General features: G+C 38.0%; 1 protein-coding gene across 16 annotated transcripts in view; it reads right to left on the reverse strand.

Annotated features, from left to right (window-relative positions):
- Marchf7 (membrane associated ring-CH-type finger 7) overlaps positions 1 to 13,366 on the reverse strand; it is a 37,316-nt gene that overhangs the window by 15,346 nt on the left and 8,604 nt on the right. For 12 of the 16 annotated variants that reach the window (XR_007588800.1, XR_007588810.1, XR_007588808.1 and 9 more), the window contains exons 2-3: positions 2,164 to 2,328; positions 1,364 to 1,580 (exon numbers count right to left, since the gene is read on the reverse strand). Coding sequence is in view for 11 of the 16 variants with exons in the window: in XM_050122732.1 (XP_049978689.1) it covers positions 1,364 to 1,580; positions 2,164 to 2,316 (370 nt within the window). In the remaining 5 variants the exon portion in view is untranslated. The remainder of the gene's footprint in view (positions 1 to 1,363; positions 1,581 to 2,163; positions 2,329 to 13,366) is intronic. The other 4 variants (XM_050122707.1, XM_050122760.1, XM_050122723.1 and 1 more) reach the window with 1 other exon arrangement.

Genomic DNA, 13,366 nt, shown 5'->3' on the forward strand with positions numbered 1-13,366 from the left:
TTCAGTCTTTACAGTAAGAATTAATGTATGTTTTGCAATGATACTCCAAATTTTATTAGATATGATTTCATTACAAAGTCAACTAAAATTAATTTTCAAACCTATTTTGTTTTTTTCCTTTCTTAGCTTTAATGATTCTTCTACCTTGTAGGAAATTACCCAGTGAGTTTAATGTTATACCTTCACATCGGATAGGAGAACAAAAATTGGTTCTGCAAAGTAATGTGTGTCTACAAAGGTCAGTCTGCTCTTACCCAGTTCACTACTTTAGTGCCCTTCCGAAGTGCAATGTCTTTGCTTTGGAGGTTCTAGCTATACAAACTGAAAGGAGTCACTTACACTTATTTAGTTGGTAATAATGCACAAGCATTTTATCTCTGTGCTATCACAAGTTGTCTCCTTTTACAGCTGTAGGGGTTGCCTACCATTTTACTGGAGGAGTTTCAGAAGGAGGAAATCTGCTTTCCTAGCAAAGACTGTTAGAACAACACGAATACATAAACAGTATAAAATATAGGGGAGCACTGGGCGGTGGTGGCGCACACCTTTAATTCCAGCACTCGAGAGGCAGAGGCAGGCAGATCTCTGTGAGTTCGAGGCCAGCCTGGGCTACAGAGCAAGTTCCAAGACAGGCTCCAAAGCTACACAGAGAAACCCTGTCTTTATAAACCAAAAATTAAAAAAAAAAAAACCACCAGTATATATATATAGTTCAGAGCTTTATGGATAAATCATGCAAATCCCACAGTGGTTTGGTAATATGTTCAATGTCATTCTTGTATAGTTATGTAGAGCTCTTAGTTTCCAACTTTTTTTTAAGAGTTTTGATACTTTCTGAAAAGTATCATATACTATGTTTATCAGTTGAAGGACACATGATGAGGAAATATTTAATGTTTATCAGACATGGCTTATGCAGTATTACTTTAAAAACCTCTCATAATAACCAACAGACCACTCATGACTTTCACCAACTTGAACTACATACTAATACATAGTAATGTTAGAGTAGAGCATGGTGGCACATGCCTTTAATCCATATACTCTGTATATTCTGTGTTAGGCAAGGCTATACAATGAGACTCTGTGTCCAAAAACCAAACCAAAGACAAAACAGTTATTCTACCTAATTAATAACCTAACATTCTCTGTTTTGTAAAGCAAAAAGGCAAAATGAGTAGTCAACTCAGATTCACCACCAATTTAAGGTAAAATTTTGGAAACTAATTGCATTTCCAGACCCACTATTAAATATAAACTATTTTATTAAAAATATTAAGATATTAAGAATCTCAGAGAGGAAAGACTTTGATCCAAAACATTTCATAAAGTGGCTTTTAACAGAAACTGAGTAACTTCTTACCTGATACTGTATTTAAGCCACTTCCAGTACTTCTCCCAGCTGAGGTAGATGTACAGTTTACACAAGAAAGTTTAGGTCTCTTTGAATCATGATCCCGTTGTGGGTTTTGTACCCTAGATCGAGCTCCCTGAGTTATCTCAGATTCACTATACCATGTAGACTGAAATGGTGATGCAGATGCTGATGCTGATGCAGACTGTAAAATAATTAAGAAAAACTGCTTTTTAAATTACTCAGTTTCAAAGAAAATACTAATATTCAAAAAAAAATCAAGCTAATGGTTGTTGGTAATGTGGATTCTAAAAGGCAGGTAATTAGGAGGTAGTGAGAGGGCTGTGCTGGGGACTAACCAAACCATGGGTTCTGGGATACTAGGTACACACTACTACTGAGAGAAACCCTGAGACAGACTGATCAATCAACCAACAACAAAAGCAGAAGTATTTACCAGCTGTATTGTTATTTTACCCACTGCTTTGTACATATAATTAAATTAATAAGTATTTTCACTGGAAGAAGTACTTATCCACAGATAAAGCCATCCACCAACACCCACCACTTCCGCTAAAATTTATTTTAATTAATGAAAGTTTCCTAATTTTAGAAAGCATTTTATAAAGACTATACTCTTAGCCACAATTCAGAAGCCCCACAAATAATTAGCTATTAATTTTATCTCTACTTTAATAATTTAAGGTTGTTAAGATGCCTCGGGTGCAGTTTTTTTTTAAAAAATTAATAAATGTGCCCAAAGCCTTTTGAATTTGACTGTACATATATATTCAAGTTAAAAATACTACCTGATATTCAGAATCCAGTCTAAAGGAAGAGTCTCTAGAGTGATAGGGATCATTTAAACTAGTTCCTCTGTTTCCAGACACCATCCTAGAACTTAAAGAGCCAGAGGGTTGAACAGAAATTCTTCTTGGAATCCTGGAAGGTTTAGACTCCATGCTCAAGGTTTCCTGTGAAATGCAAATTTGTGTTAATTTTATTTTGGAAGGCAAGCAAGCACTTACCTCCCACCCCCAACTATATACAGCAACAATTTACTCTAAAATATTCATTTAGTTTGAGACACAATTCAGGTGTCATAACAGAAAAGGAGCCATTGAAGAACTGGCCCGGCCAGCTCAAATTAGCAGGTAAAGGTGCTGTTAGCCTTGCAAGCCTGGCCTGAGAGCAGAGTTCCATCTCCAGAGGAGGCAGAGACAAGAATCCCCAATTCACCAAGAAGTTCTCCCATCAGCTAGTCTGGAGTAAACATTCACCTGTGAAACAGATGAAATTCTGCCTCCATAGGGAGGGAGGAAAGAACTGACTCCAGAGAACTGTCCTCTGCACACGCACATACAAAATAAATTTTAAAAATTAAAAAGCATCAGATAGTCAAATCAACTATTTGCAACAATATTAAAATATGAAACTCTCACCACCCTTCTCCTTGAAGGCAGAGGTTTGGTTAACATCCAGTCAAGGTTTCCTAATGCACATTTAAGAGATATGGAAAGATGTTCTACACAACACACAGATCTGTCTTGCAATGCCTCAACTTCTTCCTCACATTTATCCTTGACTCTTGTGCCATCCTTTGTAATGTACATGCCTCTTACACTACTTTCACATCCTTTAACAAATTTACTCTTATACATCTGGGAGGCCTGAATATTCCTTATCTAATTTCTGCCCATCAGAGTAAATCTTTATTCTGTATAATTCCACTTTTCACACATTTTTAAGATACCACAGCCTGTTATTTGCTTATCACTTTATTTCCCTTTCTCAACAATTAATTTCTTTAGGTCAGGATCATTTGAAGTACTTCTAAACCACAGCCTAGATAATGTACTGGCAGGAATTTTCTAAGGATAGACCTTTGTGACCCGCTTCCTTTTGGCTATCAGACTGTTAAGACTGTAACAAACCTAACAAACTGGAATGTCTCCAGGCCTGGGTGTGTGCCCCCCCCCCCCCCAGAAGATTTCACACAGTCCCAACATGCTGATCAACTACCTGGCAGGAGAGACTGGAGCACAGACAATGATTGGTCAGAGATGGTAAGGACCACACTTTCATCATGACTGCTTAGTTATGCAAACCTCTTGCCTTTAACTGAAATCTAAAGCTAGACCTTGGAGACCCGCTTCCTTTTGGCTATCAGACTGTTAAGACTGTAACAAACCTAACAAACTGGAATGTCTCCAGGCCTGGGTGTGTGCCCCCCCCCCCCCCCACAGAAGATTTCACACAGTCCCAACATGCTGATCAACTACCTGGCAGGAGAGACTGGAGCACAGACAATGATTGGTCAGAGATGGTAAGGACCACACTTTCATCATGACTGCTTAGTTATGCAAACCTCTTGCCTTTAACTGAAATCTAAAGCTAGAGGCAGGAGAGATGGGTTCAGCAGTTAAGAACACTTGCCGCTTGCTCTTGCAAAAGGCCAGAGATCCCAGCACCCACAAAAGAAAGCTTACAATCATCTTTAACTCCAGCTCCAGTGTATCGATCCTCCTCTTCTGGCATCCATGGGCAAGCGCATATACATATAAATAAGTAAAATAAATGAACCCACTTATGTTGTATGTTGAGAATGGAGTGTGTGTGTGTGTGTGTGTGTGTGTGTGTGTGTGTGTCTTCTTTGTTTCTATTACTTCTCTGTGTAATTGGTCTGTTAGGACAGGTGGTTGAGCCTAGCTTATTAGAGCTGCCAGACTGACTCAAACAATGTGGGAAAACAGGTACTCAAAACATACAAGTTGAAAATCATAAAAAGAATAAATATAAAACAGGATATAACACACCCCCATGCCTGAACCCTAGCATTCCAGAACCTGAGGCAGAACTTTGAGAGGCTAGCCTGAACTACACAGGGAAAACATGTCTCCAAAATAAGTATTTTCCTTTTATTTACCACTGATATGCTCTCTTAACGCTAACATAGATAAAAGTAATAGCTGGCATTTACCAAACACCATGTGAGGGTAAGGGACCACTGATTACTCATTAGTCGTTGGCAAAGCGATCCTGTGAGTAAGTGCTCTTCTAGTGCTCCTTTGTAACTTACTTGGAATATCAGAAAGGAAAGATCTATAAAATACATAAACCAGAGATGGAACTAATTATATGGTAATTTACCAGCTCAGCTGGTAAGGTACTTGTTGGGCAGCAAGCATAAAAACCTAACTTCACTCACATATAACTAAGCATATATTATACTTAAAGAGGCTATGGATTCAGTTCCCAGCCCCCACACCGGACAGTTCACAACTGCATATCAAGTACTCCAGCTACAGGGTATGTCTCTGGCTCTCTCTCTCACTTGCATATACCAAGCCCCAACAATTCAAACTAAAAATTGTTAAAAATAAAAATATTTTAAAAAGTTAAAAACTTTAAAAAAAAAATCCCTTGGGGTAGGAAGACAGGGTTTCTCTGCATAGCCCTGGCTATCCTGGAACTCACTCTGTAGACCAGGCTATCCTCTGCCCCCCAAGTGCTAGCCCTGTTCTTATGCTTGCCCACCTTAAAGCTAAACTAAGCCTAGTCATGGGATCCTTGCCTAGACTTCACACTAACCTGTTATTTAATTACTTGTGGTGATTGACATTAGTATCAGCCTACACCTTCACCATCATTACTGGCCACTTTAACCCTTTTTTGGGTTTTCTGTATTTATTGTGTATCATGGGATGCATGACCAGGTTTGTTAACAGATATTACTAATTAAGACTAGAATATAATAAAGTACTTGTGAAATCAATGGTAATCAGCAAAGTAAGACCAATAAAGCCTAAGTAGCTTGTGGATTTGTTATTAAATAAATTTTGACACATCAGTCTGTTTCTGGCTATGACACAGCAAATATTAGATAACTTATAAGTCTGTAGTAAATAAGAAAACATGTCAAGTGTCTTATTATGTAACTAAGAAATTTTCAGCAAATGAGAAATAAGACTGAAAGCAATACGGATGTGGTTAAAGCAACCATATCAGGAACTACTGAGAACAGGCTACCTTCTATCTTCGGTCCTTTTGCTCACCTTTCAAGGCCTCATAAATGTAATCAAAGACTTAAATAAAAAAAAAATACACTGAGGGGGAGCTGAAGTAGGACAGGTCCAGAAACTCAGCAAAGGATGGTGTTATAATCTAGGGACCAGAAAGATATAAGAACTAGAAACAAAGTATTTAACCTTATCATCACAGAACAAAAATTTGTCACTAAAGCAAGAGTAAGTGAATCAAAGACTTAAACCATTAAAAAAAAAAAAAAAGGGAAGAAAAAGAAAAGACATCATAGCAAAATACAATTTTTATGGAAACTACTGACAATTCCTCAAAGATAAAAACAGACTTATCAGAAAACACAGTAATTCCATTTTTGGGCATCAACCAAACCAAACCAACCCAACCTAACCAACTGAAAATAAGGGTCTTGAAATTATATGTACATTCCCAAAACAGCAATATTTTTCACAACAGAGCTCAAATGTTACCGATAAATGGGTAAATGGCTAAGTAAAATGTGGTGCATACATGTAACTCATATCAACCAGCCTAAAAAGGGAGGGAGGGCCAAGCAAGGTGACTTAGCAGGTATCTGGTGCCTTGCTGGACAATCTGAGCTGGATCTCTGGAATCTACAAGGTTGAAAATAAACTGCTACAAACTCGTCTCTGACTTCCACGCATAAGCTATGGCACACACACACCCATGAACATACACATCACTCACCTACCAAAATAAGCTGGGTGTGGTGGTGTATACCTCTAATCCCATTACTAATGAGGCAGAGGCAAGCAGACGTCTGAGTTCAAAGCCAGCCTGGTTTACACAGTGAGTTCCAGGACAGAGATACACAGAAAGACCCTATTCTCAAAAATCCAAAAATAAAATAAATGTAATATTTTAAAAAAGCTTTAAAGGGAACATTCTGACCCATGATAGACTATTAATCAGTCTTGAAGAAATTATACTTAAACAAGTCAGTCACAAGACAACTATTACATGATTTCACCTATCTATTTAACACAGTCAAAATCTTAAGGACAAAAAAAAAAAAAAAACAGAAAAGCAGTTACCAAGGGGAGCCAAGATTTACCACTTAAAGTGTGTATAGCTTTAATATTATGAAAAGAACTATGAAGATGGGTAGTAATAATGGTTATATGTCAAATAAATATATCTAATAAAATCAATTGTACACTTAAAACACAATTAGGATGATAAATTCTACATAATGCCATTTTACTACAATCAAAAAATTATGGAGAGAAAAAAAGATGACGCATGGGGCTAAAAATTCCATTAGTTAAAAACGTTTATTTGGAGAGGGCTAGGGGACAAATTAGGCAGCAAAGTACTGAAGTAAGTCACGTGATTTAAATTCAATCCTTAGTAGCTACACAAAAAGGCAATGGGATGACATGTGCTTTTAATCTCAGCCATGAGGAGTTGGACTAAGTCTGGTTAGCTAACCTAGCCTGCCTGCCAAGTTCCAAGTTCAGTGACAGACTTAACTGACTCTCACTGACTCTCTCTCTCTGCTTCCCCCCCCCCATGAAAAATGTTGTTAGGAGAATTATAATTTTCTATTCTTAAATCACTAAGAAACACAAGAGGTCAGGACAGAAAAGATGGCTTAGCAGTTAAGACTGCAGAGATCTGGGTTCCATTCCCAGTACCTACATGACAACTCTCAACCACCTGCAGGCGTATACATGGTGCAGATATATACATGAAGGCAAAATAATCCTACACATAAAACAAACCTAAAAAGATTTTAAACAGAAACAAACAAAAAAATCAGAGGCAAGATTTCCAAATAATAACATTTGGTATATTCTCAAAAAAATTATAGCTCAAAGTAAGAGTACTTTGTGGGGCTGAAGTGATGGCTCAGCCAAGACTAGGATCACAACCAAAAATATAAGAGTGCTTTTCACTGGCATGCATGCAAGAGGCCCTGGTTTGATTCCTAGCGCAGGGAGAGGGAGAGAGGGAGGGAGGGAGGGAGGGAGGGAGGGAGGGAGGGAGGGAGGGACAGAGAGAGGGAGGGAGGGAGGCGGGCGGGCGAGCAAAAAGGAAAAAATAAAAAACAACCTAACTCACCAGAATTTTTCTACCCCCCCAAGACCGCTATTTATCAACTATCTAACTTGCTTTTTTTCCTAGTAACAAACATCAAGCACAACGAAACTAAATACTCAATGAATTGATATTATATAAAAGACAAATCAACTAATGACAATAAAGAGATGATACAAGAAAGAAATTGGGGAGAAAAAGTTTGATGATCATCCTCAAAGGTATCAAAATAAAGATGTTTGAGAATATGCAACCAGGATTGTAAGAGTTGTGGAGTTTCTAAATGAAACACACATAAAAAAATGAGAAAGATTGGAATGGTCAAAGCATAAAAACTGAAATAAACCAAGGAAACCTCAGAAAAGGCAAAATAAACATAAACATGAAAAGAATTGTTCAAAAGGATTATCATTTGATTGTGGTCTAACAAGAAGAAAACTGCAAGGGATTACCTTTCTACAACTGAAACACACCAACCTCCACAATGAAATGAAGCAAGCGAGATCCAAGAGAGTAAGAACAGCATCGTAAGCAACACCATTTTAACACTGCACTGCTTTTCTCACTGCTGTGACCAAAAATTAAACAACAAAAAAAAACACGAACCAGAAGCAACTGAAGAGAGGAGGAAGGAAGCCGCTCTTCAGACTTCCAGTTCAAAGGGACACAGCACCAGAGTGAGAACAGCAGGGCAGCGGGGCATGAAGCAGTGGCACAAAGACATTAGCAGTAAGACAGCAATGGAAAAGGTAAGTGAGGTTAATGTATGGAACCAAAGGGCTCACTCCCGTGACCCACTGCCTCCAGCAAGGCTCCACTTCCTAGAGGTTCCACAGCCTTTCAACACAGCTCTAGCTGGGGACCAAATGTTCTATCTAACACATGAGCCTACAGAGGACATTTCACATTCAAGCCACAACCATTTCAGTGTGAAATTTCAGAAACAGAAACAAAGCGAAGATCCTACAGTCTGCCACAGTAGGAAAGTGGCCCCACAAAGGGAAATCTGGCAATATTCAACTATTAAACAAAGCATGAAGTACTGAAAAGCATGTATAAAGCCATGAATTCTAATCCATGACTGTGAGCTAAAGAACAAAACATTTGATTGGTTAAATCAAAGAACAAAAGGACTGAGGCATATCTCAGCACTCCCACAGAGAAAGCCCCACCACAGTATCTCAAGTGAAGGCCATGTCCTACCAAAGTAAACATGCAAAGCATGAAACAACCACATAAAGAACCTAGGAAGCTGTGACAAAGGGGAACATTCAAGAGAACAGCAACAGGAAAGCTTAGGGAACAACGGGTCACACTGGAGTGGGGAAAAGGAAGGAGAGGTCTTAAGAAATAAAGCACCATGTGGAAACTATATTTCATGGACAGTGTGGAAGAAATGATGGGCGGGTACAATTGGAAAACCGTGTACCTATAACAAAAGATCATATTTTTATTTTAATGAGAAAATTATTAGTATTAAAAAAAACAACCTCATACTAATCAGGGAGCCATAAAATTAAACTGACTACTGCAAAATATCAAACCTATAAAAAAAAGAAATCAAGAAAACTCACTATGATATGAGCATTGTGGCAAAATATTATACATTCCAGTACCGTATTATCAAGCAAAATATATTTGCATTACTGGGTCCAGGAAAAAATGGCATTGCATATAGTTTAGGGACAAATTCAACTGCAACAAATATCTATCATTATAATAAATATCCAACAAAGCAGCACTAATTCCAGATCCTGCTTACCAACCCAAAATACAATAAACCCAGCATAAACATGGTTTATTGATTTATTTCTGATATTCTAAGGACAAGGACTGAGGCTAGTTTGTTTTGACATGAGAGCAACTATTGGAAAACTTAAAGTCTGTCAGGTACACAGTGCCTGACAGTTTTCAAGTTTACTGGCCTGACCCTCCTTTCCCACATCCAATAACCAGCTTAAAAGATCTTTTTTTCTTAAATTTTTATTTATTTGTTTGTTTGTTTTGAGGCAAGGTTTCTCTGTGTGTTCTCCTGGTTCACCTGGAACTCGCTCTATAGACCAGGCTGACCCCAAACTCAGAGATCTGCCTGCCTCTATCTCCTAGGAGCTGGAATTAAAAACATGCACTGCCTGGCCCAAAAGATCTTCTTAAAAGTTATTTTTGTAGGACCACTGAGATGGTTCAGTGGGCAAAGACACCTTATGCAAAACCTTACAACCTAGTTTGATCCTTGGGACTCATATAATAGAGAGACCCGACTCTCTCAAGTTGCTCTGACCGTATACATGCATACTCATACACATAAATTAATTTATAATATTTTTAAAAGGCAGCTAGGTAGTGGTGGTACATGCCTTGAATCCCAGCACTCGGGAGGCAGAGGCAGGCAGATCTCTTGTGAGTTTGAGGATATCCTGGTCTACACAGTGAAAAACCCTGTCTCAAAAAAAAAAAAAAGGAAAAAAAAATTAAGGGCAATTGTGTTAATCTGGGAGAGAAGGTATTATTCTATTTGAATGACTGCTAATATTTAGTCAGGATTGTATAAACAGGCTACTCAATTTTATTGTGCTATAAAGAGAAATTAAAGAGACAAAGATAATGATAACCAAAAAGAATTGCATGAAAAAACATCCTGAAGTACCAGCACACACAAATCTTTTAGAAATATGAAGATAAACAAATCCTAGGACAAACAAACAGCAAAAAACCAACCAATCAACCACCAGAATGGGGTAAAAATGGAACAAAACGATTGATTTCCTTCTAAGTAGGATGAACATACTTCAATTACCTAGAAAAGTCTAAGTTTATAATCTGTAGGATCCTAGTTTAGACGATAAAGTCGTCTCAAGACAAGAGTCACACTATGTAGCTCTGGCTCTCCTGGAACTCATTGTGTAGACCAGGCTGGCCTGGAACTTACAGAGATCTGCCTAATTCTACTTTATAAATGCTGGGATTAAAGGCTCATAGCAACATACCTATAATTAACAACAGTGCCTATGCTGTTTTAGAAACTGCAGATGTTAGCTAATAGAGGATTCGGTCGCCTAACTCAGAAATCTCCCTATCACTTGCTTTTTCTCATCTATATAACATATTTGTTAAGTCCATACAAAACTGTTCATTAGAAAGAAGTGAAATTTTGCACTAGAAATCCTAGCTCTTTCTTGTACAAAGTAACTTAGTAGGATGTCTGTTCAGAATAAACCTCTGGAGAGGAGGCAGAGAGGCAGAGTCCTTCGAGAGATAGAATTTGATACTGTATGAAGCTATTTTTGGCAATGCTACTACATAAACTGATTGAATTTTGACAATGTGTTATATGAAAACTTACATAATTTGATTGCATAAGTTGTAGGTCAAAAGTACAAAAAATAGCAAAAATAAAATGTAGTCCTTGAAAAATGTCTACCAAACAAAGATCTAGAAGGCATTTATTAAAAGCTCATCCACTTAATAGAATTTTACATGATGTTTACTATGTGCTGAGCAATTAATTTTTAAGAAAGGAATGATTAAGTTGAGCAGAAAAGAATATTAAGAAGCTGTAGCCTGGTGGAGAATAAACTATAAGAACTGCTAAACACCACGAGAAAAGGAAAGGCATAAGCAAGAATAAGAGGTAGAGCACAGAACACTGCACTTGTATATAGTTACTTGAGACTGAAATGCAATTTTCATTACACTGAACTGTAGTTTGAGGCTTACAAGAAATCCCCAGTCACCAAAATATGGAATTCTATGCTCCTGTCCCTCAAGAACAAGCAAGCACTGACCGGTACAAGGAACTGCATTTTCTGATCTCTACGAATTGTTCTGAAGGCAGAAAGAACATAATGAGCCACAAAATCATTACAATCTCAATAAGGGTTTGAACCTGTCATTCTACTGAACTCTCAACTCCCAAGATAAAGTCTCTGTAATTATTACTATTTACTGAATCATTTGTATTTTTAATGTATCCTCCCTCACCATAAAGCATTTTTTCAGATTTTTAAAAATTTATTTTACGTCAGGTGTGGTGGTGAACACCTTTAATTTCAGCATTCAGAAGGCAGAGACAGGAGCATCTCTGTGCGTTTGAGGCAGCCTGGTCTACACAGTAAGTTTCTAGACAGCCAGGGCTACACAGAGAAACCCTGTCTCAAAAACTAAAAATAAGTAACTAAATAAAATTTTATTTATTCTAAGATTTAAAGCCATTTTAATAGAGACTGACAAATGCACCAAGAGTTTTGGTATTCCCATATTGGTGTACTCAGTAGCTACTAAAAAAGATGAACTTCCTCTTGCTGTGGATAATTTCATTCATCTGAGAATCCTAGGAAGCCCTTCAGAGTTTTCTCTACATTTAGTTCATGCTTTTGGTGGTCTGTTACACACTACCCAAAGTGTATTTACAGACACACACATACACACACTCAAACAGCATTAAATGTATTTACATCTATTCCACGGAAATAATCTTTAAGTTTTCTTTCATGTAAATTCCCAAAGAAATCTATGTCATCACCAGTTGTTAAAAATCTGAAAATTAAGTCTCCATCTGATGTTAAGTGCCATCTACCAAGATTCCTGTTAAACACAAGTCTCATTAATAGAACAGTATAGACCTATTTTGTGATAGTTTTTTAACAACATTAATCATGCAGGCAAAGCCAAGTACGCATAAGAGAATCTTGAGAACCCTAGCCAACTTCCAAACCCTTCAAAAGAATATGATGGAAATCAGCTGTTGTTAAGGAAAGGCTAAGAAACTACATTTCCTGCAAAGATTCTGTATTGATATAGGGCAGAAAGGTCTGTGGACACTGGAGAGGGTTATGAAACCCACTCAGCTATCCCTTCTGCCAATTAAAGGCAGAGATCATCTGGCACAAAGGACAGGGGCTTACATAAAATCTGACTGCACTCTAGACTCCAGAATGGGCAGAAGACAGGAAGGGGAGTAGAAACTGAGAAACTCTCACCTTTCACGAGATCAGGCAGAGAGAGCCCGCCTAAAATAGAAGCACTAATAGGATAAAACAAAAATGTTTCCCTAAATTGGATTTTGCTAAGTTAGTAAAATGCAAAAGTAGTCTGCTGAGAAAGGTACAAAAAGCCTGAGACCCCTTTATGGGATAAGGCCTTCAAAACCAACCAACCAAAACTGAGCTTGAGGCCAACAAGACGGCACTGGCACGCTTCCAAGTCTAGTATCTGAGTTTGACCCTTTGGACCCACGTGGTTCAAGGAAGAGAACCAATTCCCACAATCTTCTACCTGACCTTCAGATGAAGTCTGTGGCTCACTTGCACCACACACACAAAATAAAATGCAAAACAAACAAAAAATTCCCATGGTTGATGCAGTAATACTGAGAAGAAACCACACAGGCTTCTAGGTCTCTAAGGACAAAGCAGTGACAATCTACTATTTTAGTGGTTTTAGGCAAACAGGCAGTATTACAGTTTAGACTCAACTACAAATTAAACCAATGCTACTCATTACACTTACACTCCAGCAGAAATAGAGCACACAAATACGAACTAGGATAATTAATATCACACCTACATAGAAGGACGAAAATAATGATTACAAAACCCTCAAAATGTGGGCCAGTGAGACTGTTCAATCCCCAGAATTCACATGGTAAAAGAAATGATTCCCACAAGATGTCCTCTTACACAAAGATGGAGGAAGGTCATTGGTTAAAAAAATAAAGAAACTGCTTGGCTGGCCCTCATAGGTTAAAACATAGGTGGGAGGAGTAAACAGAACAGAATGCTGGGAGAAAGAGGAAGTGAGCTCAGACTTGACAGCTCTGCTCTCTGGAGCAGAGTCGCCAGGCTCCTCTCTCCCAGGAAGCTCCGACCCAGGATGGACGTAGGCTAGAATCTTTCCCGGTAAGACTGATGC

This window comes from Alexandromys fortis, unplaced genomic scaffold, assembly GCF_014885135.2.
Source record: "Alexandromys fortis isolate MF-2015 unplaced genomic scaffold, M_Fortis_MF-2015_v1.1 scaffold_8_9099976_23576923, whole genome shotgun sequence".
Taxonomy (NCBI): Eukaryota; Metazoa; Chordata; class Mammalia; order Rodentia; family Cricetidae; genus Alexandromys; species Alexandromys fortis.